General features: G+C 42.1%; 1 protein-coding gene across 1 annotated transcript in view; it reads left to right on the plus strand.

Annotated features, from left to right (window-relative positions):
• UBE3C (ubiquitin protein ligase E3C) overlaps positions 1-16,332 on the plus strand; it is a gene marked incomplete at its 3' end in the record, with an annotated part of 112,929 nt that overhangs the window by 55,656 nt on the left and 40,941 nt on the right. Inside the window, exons 12-17 of the mRNA XM_079710952.1 lie at positions 2,275-2,432; positions 2,586-2,818; positions 11,040-11,144; positions 13,154-13,241; positions 13,583-13,680; positions 15,011-15,143. Of these exons, the coding sequence (XP_079567078.1) occupies positions 2,275-2,432; positions 2,586-2,818; positions 11,040-11,144; positions 13,154-13,241; positions 13,583-13,680; positions 15,011-15,143 (815 nt within the window). The remainder of the gene's footprint in view (positions 1-2,274; positions 2,433-2,585; positions 2,819-11,039; positions 11,145-13,153; positions 13,242-13,582; positions 13,681-15,010; positions 15,144-16,332) is intronic.

The following is a 16,332-nucleotide window of genomic DNA, read 5'->3' on the forward strand; positions in this document are numbered from 1 at the left end:
TGTGGTGAGGCTGGTGTGGTTCGTTTTTGTCTTTAGCTCACTAGGGCCTGTTTTGAGTATATCCTGCCCATTACTTTTCACAGTGGCTCCAGTGGTTAGTAGTACTTACAATAGCCCTCTTAAAGCTTTTCAAGGCAAGAATGCATTCACCAGAAGCTTCTAGAGGCGACGAGAAGCTCTTTCACTTAAGGGGAGGGGGACAGTCGCCCGGCCTCCTGTGGAAACCCCTGTTCTGAGGGTGTGTCCAGAGGTGAGGGTTTGTCTGAGGCCTCGTCGGTGCTCCTTAGCCAGCCAACTCTCCGAGTCACGAATCAGTGTCTTTCCTTTCATTACAGTAAATTACGGACTTTTTATTTGCACATAAGTCTTTGACCTGTTTTGAGAGGAGTATCTGAGTCAGTGTTGATGGCAGAAAGAGCAGTCGGCAGAGAATCAGGAGACGTGTTTCATTCCAGCCCCAGCTGGACGAGACCACGGGAGCACGGCTGAGCCTTCCTGCCAGTCACGCTTCCTGTCATTCACGTGAACGTGGTTAATTCCTTTTGCTTGCCTCACAGGGGGTAAAAGAGAACAAATAAACTAATGTTGAATAATTGCCCTTATCTTCTTTTAGGGAAGCAGTGTAAGAGTTTTATGCGTCCTGACATATATGTGCATAACTGATGCCGCTGCTGAATTTAGACCCAAGGATTATTGACGGGTCACAGCTGAAAGCGGCTTTATCGCCCTCTTAGGTTCAGGAAATACTTTCTCCACTTTGCAGCTGCTGAACTCGACCTGTACCATGTCCCCCTAAATAGTGTTTGTTTGTCAATATTCATTGTTTTTGTACTTCTGCAGTTAGTGACAAGGGAACTAAAAGATACAAACTATTAGTTTTACCAATATCAGCAAAACAAATGACCTTACCCTTTTGTTCTACTGAGTGGGTGGCACAGGGCTAGGCTTGGTGGGGGCGACCTGGGGGAGATGGGGGCTCCTGTCCTCTTGGGACTTGGCCACTGCTGTGCGGTGCCCCAGGCACACAGCCTTTTTCTGTCGTCCCCAGGTTGGCGAGGAGGGAAGACAGCATGCTTGTCCCTTTGTGTCTGCCCTCACTGCACTTCTGTTTTGCACGGCTGGCTTTCACTCAGCGTGGTGCTCTGTGCTGAGCGTGGGGGCCGCGCGGGGCGCTGGCCCGGGTGTGCTGCTTCTCGGCAGGAGCCAAGCCCAGGCTGCACAGCTGGGCCCTGCGCTCCAGCCCCGGTGGTGGCGTGCTGTCCCCTGAACTGTGCCGCGTGGACACCCTAGAGCTCCGGGTGGCTCATCCGAGCTGACCAAAGCCCCCAGCGAGGACAGCGCCTCAGCCAGGCCTCACCTCCTGCTCTGCTCGCCCATGTGACTTGGGGCAGCGGTGGGCCGGCCCCTGGGGAATTGCGTTCCTGACTCCTCGTCACATGTCACCTCCTAGATAACTGTGGTTTGGGGGAAATTGATGTTCAAGGTGCAGGTGCGGGTGGAGGGAGATGAGAGATCGATCTTGCCCACAAGGTCTGCGAACCCAGGACCGCCCGGACGTACTGGAGAGGCCGCGGGGCTTTATTCCTGGGGAGGAGCTCACGGGAGCCTCTGGGAGCTGAGTGTTCAGCGAGAGAAGGAGCCGCGTTTAACCAGGAGGGAGAAGTGACCATGAGAGCTCGCAGCTCCTGGGAGGGGAGAGACCCGCCCACTTTAGAGCTGCCCCAGGCGGCCTCGGGACTCCTCGTAAAAGTGGGAGCGGTAACAGTAACAGTAACGGGGCTGGTAGGTGGAAACAAGGCCCAGTGTCTAAAGGGGAGACAGCCTGAGGGTTCTCATTTGGGCTCAACATTTAACTGTTTTGAACGTTCCTGAATGTAAGTGGCTGGATAAATTTTTCATGAGACCAGACCCGTTGTAGAGGGGAAAGGGGTGGTTTTCAGCATAAAAGTGAAGTGCGTGTCTTCAAGAGTGGCGTTACATACTCTCTGTTCTTCCAGTGAACCTTGGGACCACTGGTTCACTCTCACATTACTAAGTTTATCCAGTTGAAGACAGTAGCAGGAGCATTAATAAAGAGTGGTGGCTTGCTGTCCTATTCTTTAATTTATGTTATTTGTTAACCTATATTGTTAGAATGACTTTGCCTCCCCTGGAAGGAGTTTAATTGCTAATGTAAACGTTATTTTCCCTGATTATATTTGTCTGATGTCATGTTTTAATTTGTTCCCAAACTAAATCATTGTGGGTTTTTTTTCTCCTTTTTCCCAATTCTAGGTCTATGGTACCATTGCTTCAAGTGATATCAAGGGGTTCTCCTATGTCTTTTGAAGATTCTAGTAGAATCATCCCACTCTTTTACCTTTTCAGCTCCTTGTTTAGTCATTCACTGATTTCCATACATGATAATGAATTCTTCGGTGATCCCATAGAAGGTAAGAATTTTGAGGAATTGGTTTGTTGCTGGCCTCATGGCCTGTCCATTTTCATAGGTGGTAGAAAAGTTTTAAGCCTTTAAAGTCTTTCAGTGTGTGTTAAGAAATAAAAAAAACCCCAAATGTGATAGAAACTTGGATTATGTTTTCCAGTTGTAGGTCAGAGACAATCATCAATGATGCCTTTTACTTTAGAAGAGCTGATAATGCTGTCTCGATGCCTTCGAGATGCGTGCTTAGGGATCATCAAGTTGGCTTATCCAGAAACAAAACCAGAAGTTCGAGAAGAATATATTACAGCATTTCAAAGTATTGGAGTTACTACTAATTCTGAAATGCAGCAATGTATACAGATGGAACAGAAACGATGGATTCAGTTATTTAAGGTAATGAGTATATGAATATTTTTGTTTACTGAGGTTAAATAATGTACAGATTTTTTTTGAATTGACTCATTTTAGAAGAATAGAAATACAGGTTTGTTTCAGGCATAATTGTTAGTTTGAAAAACTTTTAAGAAAAGTCATTTTCAGGGCTTCCCTGGTGGCGCAGTGGTTGAGAATCTGCCTGCCGATGCAGGGGACACGGGTTCGAGCCCTGGTCTGGGAGGATCCCACATGCCGCGGAGCGACTAGCCCCGTGAGCCACAATTACTGAGCTTGCGCATCTGGAGCCTGTGCTCCGCAACGAGAGGCCGCGATAGTGAGAGGCCCGCGCACCGCGATGAGGATTGGCCCCCGCTTGCCACAACTGGAGAAAGCCCTCGCACAGAAACGAAGAGCCAACACAGCCATAAATAAATAAATAAATAAAATTTTTTTAAAAAGAAGGCAAAATTCCTTTAAAAAAAAAAAAAGAAAAGTCATTTTCATTTTACATTTGCTTCCTTTTAAAGCCTTGTTTTTACAGTTACTTGTATCTTTTATAAATTGCCCCAAGTACTTCCAATGACAAGGTGATGCATAGTTAAAAGTTTTTTTAATGTTTTCAGTTTTATTTTTCACTAAAAAATCTCTTACAGATTTTATGTATTTAATCTTTTAAGAAATTGAGTAACAAAGGTAGAATAAGATCATTAACTTAATGCAAGTTGAATATAAATTATTTTAAAATATCTTCATTTTTAACCATGCAGAAAGAGAAGTTATAAGTTACCGTGGCTGGAATGTTGGCAGGAAACCACCACGACTGAGAATAGAACTACTGGGGCAGAAAAACAGAAAAGAAAAAGGGTGCTTGACTTCCCATGAAATTTCTGCAGCAAACACATCTAGTCAGCTAAAATCGCTCATTAAAGGAGTGAGAGCAGAAGAAATGCATTTTCCAAATTGAATGCTAGATTTACAGTCCGTTTAATACTAGCGACCTCTCACGCTAATGTTCGGTTCGAGTCATCAGCTGTCCCCTTTAGGTCTTTTATCACTGCTTTTGTCAAGCTATCTATTTAATTGAAAGAAGTTAATTGAATGAAAATGATCAACTAAGCTTGTATTAATATTGCTAATGGAACTTTCTTCTTGGCCATGTTTGGAGAAAGATGTCAAGCTAGACTTTAGGAAAGGCCCATTAATGCTTGCACTTAACCTGATGGGCTAATTAAGGACTGCTTATTCATCCTACGAGCACACCATAGGCTCTGTCCAGCCCATTCTGCCCGATTTTACAACACATTTCACTTATGAGCACGAGCATTAGTAGCAGTGAGAGTAACTGATAATGTTTTGATTGCACTGAATACAGTGCTAATGCAGCACTGAATTTATAATTTGTGCAGATTGATGTAATATATGTTTGCACAATTTATTTTAATTACCTATCTCTGTATTTCTAAGTAAACTTTTAGGGTCACTTGTTGAGCCCTTTAATATATCCTTGCTTAAAGGCTGACACTTTTGCATCTTTTCTAAGTTAAAAATAAGCTACATTGCCCATTTAAAACTTGTAATTCTTGTGTAAGCTTTTCCTGGATATGGGTATTAATGATAGCATGTATGTTTTTCTTTTAAGTATTTAATTAAACTCTGGGATCTTTGTTAGTAAAACTTTCCATTACGTATGTTATCAGGTTTTGTGTACAGTATCAGATAATTTCATCATTTTATAGCACCTATACAGAATTTCATAATTTTCATATGACAGGCTTATCTTTAGGACCCAGAAACATCTGAATTTAATAATGCCGTATAAGATGTTTTTCCCCTGGTCCTATTTTATTTTGCTTAACCATTAAATGAAAATTTTGTAGTGAATTTTTTCTTATGCCTCAAAATGACTCATTACTACTTTATTAAGGATTGAGGGTTTTTTGTTGTTGTTGCTTTTTAAAGAATTAGGGTAAAAGTTCACCTTTTTTGGAGCAGGATTGTTTTAGGTTTGAAATTGAGTTGTTATAAAGATCCTCTGAGTTTAGAACAGACTTGTTTGAAGACAAGTTTCTGAATGAGATTCCTGTTCTTTGAAAAAGGTTTTTTTGTTTGTACTGCCTGCTATTGAGCTGAGCCCACAAAACAAAACAAAACAAAATCAAGGCAAGTCTTTGAAAGGATTCAGCTGCTATTAGTTTTTCTTTTAAGAAAAAATTATCCTTAATATGAAATAATAAGAATTTAACCCTCAGTGGTTGCTATGTTTCAGACACTGTTCTAAGGGCTTTACATATATTAGTTCATGTAAAGCAATAACTGTGAGGAGGATCGTATAACTATCCCCATTTTACAGATGAGGTCACATAGCTAGTAGATGATGGAGGCAGCGTGTGAACTCAGCTGCTCCTCTCCATTGTCCCCCTGAAAAGTATGAAAGTAAACGTTCAGCATTTCATATATATTTCAGGGTCAAATTTTAGCTGAAGGATTCAAGGTAGAATCAACCAAAGAAAGTAGTAGCATTTTGCCCGTGACTTCCTGCCTTCTGTTGATTTTGACAGAGTTGCACATGATGAGAGCCGACTCCTTCAACCACCAACCATTTTCATTTTTCAGCATCCTGATGGTCCGCTCAGACTAATTTCTGAGGGAGGCTCTGGGGGCTGGTCACAGAACATAGACTTTTAAGTGGATGGAGTCATCTTTCTTTGTCACTGTAAGAATTGAGGTCAGTTTCCAAGCCCTGCATTGACACTGCTAAAACAGTTGATGCATGTATCAAATTTATAAACTCCTCTTGAAGTGTACTTTACAGCTATAATCGCTTTAGCCCTGTGAGGCGATGGGGCTCCTGTTTGATTTGCCTTTGTGTGCAGCTGCCAAACTGAACTGGAGCCGCCTGAGAGGAGGGACCGGGAGGGAGGCCTGGCACCTGCCTTACGTGCGTGCACTGGACAGACAGACAGGGCTGCAGTACGAGGGAGTTTCACTTTCCTGCTGGTTGGCTTGCATTTTTCAGTTTTGAAAAGACTCTAAAAAAGTAAACCATGAAAGCCACAGCAATGCCTCGTTGTAACGGAAACGCGCTGCTGTTAACCGTCAGTGTCGGCCAGTGAGGCGAACCCAGGCTCCCTTTGAGGTGGCAGAGCTGCCCCGTGTCCTTCTCTGTGTTTGACTTCAAGAAATAGTTTTGTAGTGTTTCAAACATGCTGCAGAATACTTTGACTTTTAAAATAAACCAACTTTAACAAATAGTCATGTTGACAGCAGGAATCCTTACACTTACTGACTTTTATAGGCTAGGGTGTCATTACTGTCAGTTATTGAAACACCCACGGTGTTTATCCGAGAACATTGGCTCCACCCTGTGCTGGGGAATCATAAATGAAGTCGGACAGAGTCCCTGTTCTTTGAGTATCACTATATAATGAAAAAGAGAAACTTTCAACTGATGATGTTGAGCTAGAACAAAGCTAAGAGTATGCAGGATGGAAAAAAGAACTGCTGAAGTCATTCTAAACTTTGAATTACACTAGGAAGATCGTCATTCTGGCCTTTTATGAGATGATCTTAAGAGCTGGTACTTTACTGGTTTTTCTTGTATTTCATTTTTTTAAAACATTTATTTATTTATTTATTTTTTGGTTGCGTTGGGTCTTTGTTGCTGCGCGTGGGCTTTCTCCAGTTGAGGCAAGCAGGGGCCGCTCTTCGTTGCGGTGTGCGGGCTTCTCATTTGCGGTGGCTTCTCTTGTTGCGGAGCATGGGCTCTAGGCCTGCGGGCTTCAGTAGTTGTGGTGTGCGGGCTTAGTCACTCCGTGGCATATGGGATCTTCCCGGACCAGGGCTCGAACTCGTGTCCTTTGCATTGGCAGGAGGATTCTTAACCAGGGAAGCCCTGTATTTCATTTTTACATATTCTTCATTATGAAATCAAAATCTAAAAAATTCTTTATTGTATATTTATCACATCACACATTTACCACACGTAGGTACCCATAAATTATGTGCTGTGTCCTATGCTTTGTTTTGAAGTTTTAAAATAATTACCTAAGATGTTTGAATTTACATAACCAGATTTAAGATAAAAAGAGATTATTACAGTTGCCTTTCAAAATTTGGACTATATGTATTTTTTTTTGTTGCAATAATAAAGCACATATCAGTGATCTCCATTCAGAAATATCATAGTTGAACATCCGTTGCTTTAAGTCATCATCAGATATATTATTATTTATATATATAAATTTATTCTAAGATGTAATATATGTAATGCTTAAGATTATTTCCCTAAGTTCATTAGTCAGGATTTTCTTGTGATCATCATAGCCAGTGAAGTTTCATACATACAGTAATCTTGTGAAATAGTGCGTGTTAATTTAAAATCTTTAACTTGGACCATTGTCAGGTGTGATTTTTATGAGTCACCTGTGTGTTTCTAATCAGTCATCTGCTTGGTCCTTTTAACATTGGGGTTAAGGGAAACCTGCTTGTAGGTGTCACCTGTTCTGTGTTTTGTTGTTTTTCTTTTGTCTGCGCGGCTTGTGGGATCTTAGTTCCCCGACCAGGGATTGAACCCTGGCCCTCAGCAGTGAAAGTGCAGAGTCCCAATCCCTGGACTACCAGGGAATTCCCTGGTATCACCTGTTTTTTACTTCAGTGGCGAATAATCAAACACGCATAACAGTTTTGCGCATTTCTGAGTATTTGCTTCAATAATTTTGTTAGTTTTTGAGTATTAAAGTTTAGATCCAGCGCGGAAGAAGATGACATGGGAGACAAGAGTTAAACATATCACGTAAAATATACTACTACTATATTTATAACTGTTAAAGTCTGCCAAAACTGTGTATTGAGTGAGGTGCATGTAGTTATCCTGGTGTCTGCTTGTTTGCTGTTTTATTTCATATTTCTTAACACACTGGTTCTCAAGTCTCACTGTGTTTCACGACCTCCTAGGGATCAGTTAACAGTTATTGACGGGCTCACCTCAGGTGAACTAAGTTCCAGTTGCTGTTGTTGGTGCCCGTTGGGGTGTTTGTCAGCAGGAGGTTCTGAAATGCAGCTGGGTTGACCCACAGGCCTGACTGTGCGGTGAATTCCCTTTGGGCAGGTATTAGTAACCTCTGATCTCAGTTTGCAGACTTGCACCCCAGGACTGAAGTTAATCCTGCCGGTCTCTTGGTGCTGGTCCTGTCTTCTGTAGTAGACATGTCTGTGCGAGGAGATTTGATAAAATTAACTGAAAAAGAAACTGTCTTTTGATCTCAACACTGGGCGTCTGTATTGATCCAATGTAAAATCGTTACTTCAATTTTCTTTACCTGTGACATTCTTTCGTCAGTTTACGTGGTTTTTTAAGGTTACCTATGTAAACTTTGCTTTTTCAGTACTAAATATTTCTAGCAGTTTGTGATACTGAAAATGAATGCAGAGAAAGGGAATGTGTTTAAAGGTGTTCTGCAATCACAGAATGGATCCAGTTAAAATTTTCATGGTTACTTAAAGTTTGTATTTTTCTCTAAAACTTAGAAGAAAAATAGTTTAAAGGAGAAGAATGTTCTTAGGGGATCTGACATTTCTAAAATATTTGGGGAATTGGTGCAGGGCTCATATTGCCAGATTTAACACATAAAATATGTGTCACACAGTTAAATTTGGATTTCAGATAAACAACAAATGCATTTTAGATACAAGTATGTCCTGTGCAATATTTTGGATACATTTATGCTTTTTAAAAATCAATATTTGAGACATGCTTTGAATAAAGCAATATTTGGGTCATATTTATACTAAAGAATTCATTTGACGTTTATCTGGAATTCATCTTTGTCTAGGTGTCCTGTAGTTTCTCTGGCAGTCCTATTTAGGGCTCGTCTTCAAGTTTTCTTTCCTGTCAGCTTTAGTTTGTTAAGATGTGCTTTTTCCACAGTGCCTTCTGTTGACATCCCTTCCTTGCCGTATCTCAGGCCCACATCACTTTGTACCTTCTGCTTTCCTCCTTTCTCCCCCCACCGCTCGTGCCTCCCTTCCCACGTCTCTCTTTCTCTCCCATATTTTTGAAAGAGGATCAGTGATACTAGGATAGGACATTTTATGTTACTTCTTTTTCACATTTAGAATATGAAAATATGAAAGGGAATGCCATATACTGAAACTTTTTAATGTTTAATTTCACAGTAATTTAAAAGAGGAATGTAAATTATGGCATTAATTACCTCTTAGATAGTTTGATAATGTTTGTGACCTATAGAAAAGAAATGTCCTCATCAGCATAGATTGGATCGTGGTGAATACCAGGAGGTGGATGACAGCTTGCTCCTGGGGGTTAGGCAGCTGTGAACTTGAGCGTGTGCAGTGGGGATGGTGTCAAGGGTCTGGGGGATGTATGAGAGCCATAAGTTAATGGGTGCAATTAAGCAAACACACATAAGTGTTTGTCAGAAAGCACATCTTTTGTCAACAGTTTTGGTGTGTTGTGGGTAAATTTCAGCACAATGTCTGTTAAATCCAAATTTACTCAAAATACCGATGTAATTGGTTAGGTAAAAGGAGAGATAAGACATAATGTGCGTCCTGCCACAAGACTGTACTTTACTCTCCACTGTTGGAAGAGCATCCGTTGGTGCGATCTGTGTGGACCCAACTGAATTTGTCCCAGACCCAGAGAGCACGTGGAATGAACTTACTGGGATCTCGTCTTTTCTTCTGAAGAGCAGTACCGGGAGACTTCCCGGAGTTGGTGCCGTAGGTCAATGGCCTTACTCTGTTTATGACGAGCGGTTAACCAGGTAGAACCAAAGACTAGGCCTTTCTCAGTCTACCCCAGCTGCACTTAAAACCAGTCATCGTAAAACACTGCATGTGTGTAACCTGACCCCTGAGCAACTGACTGCTTACCTGTGCTAGTTTCTGCTGATTCAAAAAGGACAGTACCATAGTATTCCAATAGGCTTTAAAATACCACAAGGTAGACATCACAGCTAAATTGGCACGATATATCCACCAGTGTACAAGCCGTGTTCTAGATCTTGAGAGGTTTTTGCTAATGTGGTTTTGTCTGGATGGCCACACCGCTCAAGCATTACTTTTTCTCTGTCACTGGGCAGATCATCCAACCGGTGTTGGTGTCGTAGTGGCCTGAGATATCAACCAAGGACCCTTTCTTACCCACTTGCGTTGGACACACAATGACATTTCCTGGTTCTTTATTCAAATTATATTTTACTGAATTAGAGGCAATGTGTACAGAAAGCCTGGCTGACTTTTTCAGAAAATACCATCGTAGTCATTAACTTCATAGTAGTTGTCTGATCAACTCCTGGTTTTAAAGGTTTAAAACTTTGGTTTTACAACTTTGTGTTGGCTTATCTTTGTTTGTTACAAAACACATTTCTATTTAATGTATAACTTCATGTCTTTTTTAAATAGACAGTACCATTAAGATCTCTTTAATCGTACATCACAGAATTTATTATACAATTGTCCATCATCAAGTACCTACTAGGTTTCTAGGTAGGTACTTGGGTTCTGTGCATGGGGGAGCTTACCGCACAGCCAGAGGGGGGCCGGTGCTCACCGGGAAGACAGCAGTGAAGGACTAGGCTATGGTAATGCGGTGGTGGTGGGGGTAGCCAGAGCGCGTGGGGAGGCTTTCTGAAGGACGGTACTCTGAGTTTGCGTGGAATTGCACTGGGACGCAGACCTAATTCCAGAGGCTTGCGTAAGGGAAATACTGAAATCGTCTTTCTTTTTGGAAGGTTGACAGGTGTGTCTAGGACACTGCTTCCCACCCCCCACCCCTCCCCTGCTGCCAGCAGCCTTGAGTAGAGTGTTTTTCAGAAAAATAAGAAATGTGTTTTACCTTAGGGAAATTGCTGTACTTGGAGATGTCTTTTATTATAGCTCAAATGGGTTAATACATTTCCCCATTTGTGTTTTAAAACTTAATTACTGCCTCCCTTGCAGTTTTTAAGAAATCAGCCCTTGCACACATTTGTGTTAATAATTTTTCTCTCTTTGCCGGTAGATATTAACCGCTTTGTACCTAAAACTAACTCCTGTAATCACAGAACGAGGCGCTTTTCTGCAGACAGACCTGGTGGCGGTCTAGCCAGCCCTTCACCACGGGAGCCCGCGTCCTCGGACACGGAGGTGAAGCGGTGCCGTGGCCTCTCACTCCTGACCGGAAGTGTTGCCGTAGTTCCCGAGCCTGTGTGTGACGTGTTCCTGTTCTTCCTCTCAGGTTATCACCAACCTAGTGAAAATGTTGAAGTCCAGAGACGCGAGGAGAAATTTTTGTCCTCCCAATCACTGGCTGTCAGAGCAAGAAGATATTAAAGCAGATAAGGTGTTACTTTTAAATCTTTTAAATATTTTTCATTAAACGTATTTTTTCAGCTTTTATCTTTTGGGGGAGAAGAATAAATCCTTTAAAGTTGTTTAACTTATTATGTAACTAAATATTAACAGTAAACTTTTGTGTTACTAACTCTTAGGTCACCTAGTAGAACGTAGAGCAATATCATTGGCGTCCACATGCATCCTGCATTTGTTGTTAATCCTAATTTGCTCTTAACCACAAAGTATATTGAAGGATAATGGGGATTTGGGGGGTTGAAAAAAATTTTTGCTTTTATTGTTATTTTCAGCATATATTTAGTACTTAAGAGATGGAACTTATTTCTGGTTTTCTAAAGGGACAGAGAAATTTGAATATTACTAAGATCTAAAGTAGATTAAATAGTATAATCTATTTCAAAATAAATTAAGATAACATTAACAAAGGACATGAGGTGTTTTCATTGTTGTTTGTCAGAGAAACGCATGACTGGATTCATCTCAGAAACTTGAGGCTGAGGGCAGAGGGTGGTGGGTACGGAGGAAACAAGATCACAGAGATGTTAAAGAAAACAGGGGTGTTTTAGAAGCATTGCTTTGTCCGCATGAAGTATTGTCTCTTTGAGTTAAGCATGTGGCTTGAGCTCTGCCCACTGGCCAGGCAGAGATGCTGTGGCAGGTCCTGTAGCAGTGCAAGCCTCTGGGGCCCATGTTGGGGTTTCTGAACATTTCCCACCGAAAAGAAAGGGTCCTCGGCACAGTGGTTCGTGGCAGGTCCGGGGAAGAAGTGCGCGAGACGGTGGCATGTTCTTTCACCTGAGAGCGGGGGCCACGGGAGATCGTGTGAGGGCCGGGGGCCGTCTCAGAGGGCTTCAGCAGCCAGAGGTGGAGGCGAGCGCCCGCAGAGTAGGCGCAGAGGACTAACCGTCAGGCGTGTTTGAACCTGTGAGTTCAGGAGGATGCTGAAAAGAAGGACTTCGTCAGCCATCCTTGTGGGACGCAGAGGAAGCACCCTCGGTTTAAATACTGGTGGGAAGAAGGCAGCAGTCACGCCTTCAGCCTGCCTCTCCTTTATGAACTGTTCGTGGGCTAACCATGGAGTCGACGCTGTGAGAGCCTTCTCGACGTGGAAGTGTTCCAGCTGACAGTACGTGAAGAAGGTGTCTAGCCTGCCTGCTCTGATGAAGGTCAAGTACAGTGGAGACGTGGGCCGGAGGCCTGGGAGACGAGGGTCTGTGCTGCTGCTGTGCTCCAGGGAGACTGTCAGCTGAGCCAAGCAGTGTGTCTGGTGCCTGTTGACAGTTGACCGCTATTTTCCCACAAGTTCTCGCTCTTATCGCTGACCTGCGACCAACAGTGCTGAGCACGCGTGCCTCTCGAGGAGAGAACACCGTCCACCTCGGAAGTGTTTCTCCCGGAGACCAAGCCTGGTGAAACTTCCAGATGTAATGACAAATTTATAGGAAATGGAGGGGCTAGAAGTACATGTTGACACCATGATGCTGCAATTAGCAAAATCCACACGATGGGACAAATGCTTCTGCTTCCTCATCAAAGTCACAAGGGCAGAAATAAGGGCTGAAGGGACCTGACAGATGAAAAGGATTCAGAGACAGTATACTATACCAGCCTTATTTGGATGCTCAATCAGACAATTTTTAAAAAAATTATGAGAGTAAATGTTTGGTAATAGTGAGAAATCAACTTTTTAAGGGTGATGTGGTTTTCTTCATAAAGCAGTCATATTATGATGATTTACTATGTCCAGATATTACACATCGTTAAATAGAACAAGTAGAGATTTCCCTGGAATGTATTTAGAAAAAATAATTACAGTGTAAAAGAGCAGCCAGCATAGGAGAGAGGTTATGAAAAGGTCCCCTGAAAAGGATAGGAGATGGAAGAGAGGGATGTAGCTAAATAAATGTGAAACACCTATGCAGCTCGATTGAGGCAAGGTAGAAGTGTGTGCTGGGACACAGGGAGGGGCTGACTAAGCAGGGTGTCTGGTCCCCACAGGTCACCCAGCTCTACGTCCCGGCGTCCAGAAGCGCTTGGAGGTTCAGGCGAATGGGGCGGATCGGCCCCCTGCGGTCCACCCTGGACGGTGAGCTCCCTGGGGCCTCCCCACTCTTTTAACTCGAGTTTACTGAGGTGGAGTTCACATACTGTGAAGTTCGCTCTTTAGTCTACTGGGCTGTGTCTACTGGGCTGTGATTTTTGACTGTGATCAGCCAGGTAGAGGAGTTTCATCGTTCCAGAAAACACCTCATGCCTTGGTAGCCAGCTCCTTACCCTGGCCCCTGGCAACCACAGGTTAGGTTTTTTGTCCCTGTATATAGTTCAGCTTTTTCCAGAGTGTCTTTAAATTGAACCATGCACAGTGTAGCCTTGTGAATCTGGAAAGGAAGGTACACACAGTAACGAAGGTCTTAAACTGTGTTGCAGTAGGTCTGGAGTCCCCGCCACTGTCTGTGTCTGAGGAAAGACAGCTCGCCATCCTAACAGAGTTGCCCTTTGTGGTTCCGTTTGAGGAGCGAGTAAAGGTATGGAATTTGGTTTCTTTCCCTGTGTTTTGTGGTTATTTATATCATCTCAGAGTTAAAAAGTAACACCAGGGCTTCCCGGGTGGTGCAGTGGTTGAGAATCTGCCTGCCACTGCAGGGGACACGGGTTCGAGCTCTGGTCTGGGAAGATCCCACATGCCACGGAGCAGCTAGCCCCGTGAGCCACAATTACTGAGCCTGCATGTCTGGAGCCTGTGCTCCGCAACAAGAGAGGCCGCGGTAGTGTGAGGCCCGCGCACCGCGATGAGGAGTGGCCCCCACTTGCCGCAACTAGAGAAAGCCCTCGCACAGAAACGAAGACACAACACAGCCATAAATAAATAAATAAATAAAAATTTAAAAAAAAAAAAAAAAAGTAACACCAGGCTTCCCTGGTGGTGCAGTGGTTGAGAGTCCGCCTGCCGATGCAGGGGACACGGGTTCGTGCCCCAGTCCGGGAGGATCCCACATGCCGCGGAGCAGCTGGGCCCGTGAGCCGTGGCCGCTGAGCCTGCGCGTCTGGAGCCTGTGCTCCGCAACGGGAGAGGCCACAACGGTGAGAGGTCCGTGTACCGCAAAAAAAAAAAAAAAAAAAAAAGTAACACCAATGGAAAAAATCTCTAAAGTTGCCTAGTGCCTATCTGATTAAATAATTTATGTTTTTCTCATTAGATTGTTAATAGTTGACCATGATTTATAAAAGCATAATCCAATCAAATACCTCTTGAAAAAATGTTTTGTTTGTATTCACCAACTTATTTAGCAATTTCTAAAAACTGCTACACTTCTGGCTTCAAGAGGGTGTTTTTTAAGTCCGCCCACTCTTTTCACAGGATGAACATTTAAAGCTATTGACATTTCTTCATTAAAACACATACACACTCACATATACACATGGTGTTGCATAATTCCTGAGTGCCCTCTACTGGATTTTTAGCATAAAAAAATTACTTGAATTTTATCACTATAGAGATATTCCTACTAATATTAATGTACAGCTTTCCAAAGCTACTCTTCTTCCCTCCACCATCTGGAGTTTTATAAAAGGTTTCCAAAAGGAAATATTAAAAATATGACATAGCATGGGATTTTTAAACTTTGTTGTGAAGTGGGGAAACGGAAAAATATTACAAATATATAAATGCTGCACGTTTACTGATAAGGCATAAAATCAGTATCTGGTATCTTGGCCTTTAAAATTTGTTTCCGAGTTTATGGAGATACAAAAGTTAAAGTTAAGATTTATTTAGCAGTTTTTCCTTTTGGTTGCTTATGTTTATAACGAAAAATCTGTTGTTTTCAAGTAACCTTATAATTTCCCCTCTGTTAGATCTTTCAAAGGTTGATTTATGCAGATAAGCAAGAAGTTCAAGGAGATGGTCCATTTCTGGATGGAATTAATGTCACAATAAGAAGAAATTATATTTATGAAGATGCTTATGACAAACTTTCCCCAGAAAATGGTATATATAATTCTCTCTGTATGTGTACATATGGCAGGGGGAGGCTGGGGGATTATAGAAAAAGGTGATCATTTAACAATTAGTGTTGATTGTCTTGTTCTGTAATGACTGTTCAAAACAAATGTAGGTCAAATTTGGGGGGTGTATATTATCAAATAATAATTCTAAGATTAACAAATAATTATTGCTACAGAAGCCTTTAAATATTGATTTGTTTTTTAAGGCAAAAAGCTCTTCTTTCCCCCAAATGTCTGTCTCTAAAAGTTAGTTGACAAAAAAGCTATGATTCTAAAAATGTCGTATATAAGAGTCTATTTATGTAAACATCATAAATTGTAAGCCAAGTTAAATACGCTAATATAAACACCATTGCAATCCAAATTTCTTTATCAAAGGTTAAGTGTGCTTCAATGACACTGCTATTAGATAAAAGAGAATTATATTGTAACAATAATTCGGACAGCATTTAGAGGTCAGTGACACATTTTGTCTTATGTTAATCTTTGACACCCAGTGTTAAAAGTTTTAGTATTATTAATACATATATTAATAATTTTAACTTCAGAATATGGTATCCATGATACTGCATTAAATCAGTGTTACATCAATGCAGGTATTAAAAACGAAAGCCTGGCAGGCTCCAGCTCACGTCTTTGGGAGGTGCTGGAAGGTTGTCAGATACAGAATAACGGTTGCCTTTTCTTCCAGGGGAGTAATTTCATTTTCTTCTTCTAGGAAAGCAAAACCTCTCATTTTGAATACTTTTCTTTCTTCTTAAAGAGCTAATTTTGTCATATTGTGGAACAGTGGAGGAACGCTAACGTCACTTGTTCCCGTACTCTGTTCCAGGTTTTGTGTGCAGCATTTTTGTCTTTAACCCAGCTTAGTTTTGTCGTTTAATCTGTGCCATTGCCCTCTGAGGTCAAGTATCACAGACTGAGACAGAGTTTTAACTCAAGTCTGACACAGGCTGTGAGCTCTCCCCTATACCAGGTTACTGTTGCCTAGGATGTCGTGTTTTCAAAACTTTTTGTACGAGTGGGGCAGAAATCAGGTATTCTGACACCTAGTCTAAGATATTTTGGGGGGAAAAAAAGTTCTCCCTCCTTTGGGATCTACAGTCCTTCATAATCAATTATAGTAGCTGTTGTATTGTGTTATGTGTTACTGTGTTAGCAGTTTCTGTGTC

The sequence above is a fragment of the Hyperoodon ampullatus genome (genome assembly GCF_949752795.1).
Source record: "Hyperoodon ampullatus genome assembly, chromosome: 9".
In the NCBI taxonomy this organism is placed as follows: Eukaryota; Metazoa; Chordata; class Mammalia; order Artiodactyla; family Ziphiidae; genus Hyperoodon; species Hyperoodon ampullatus.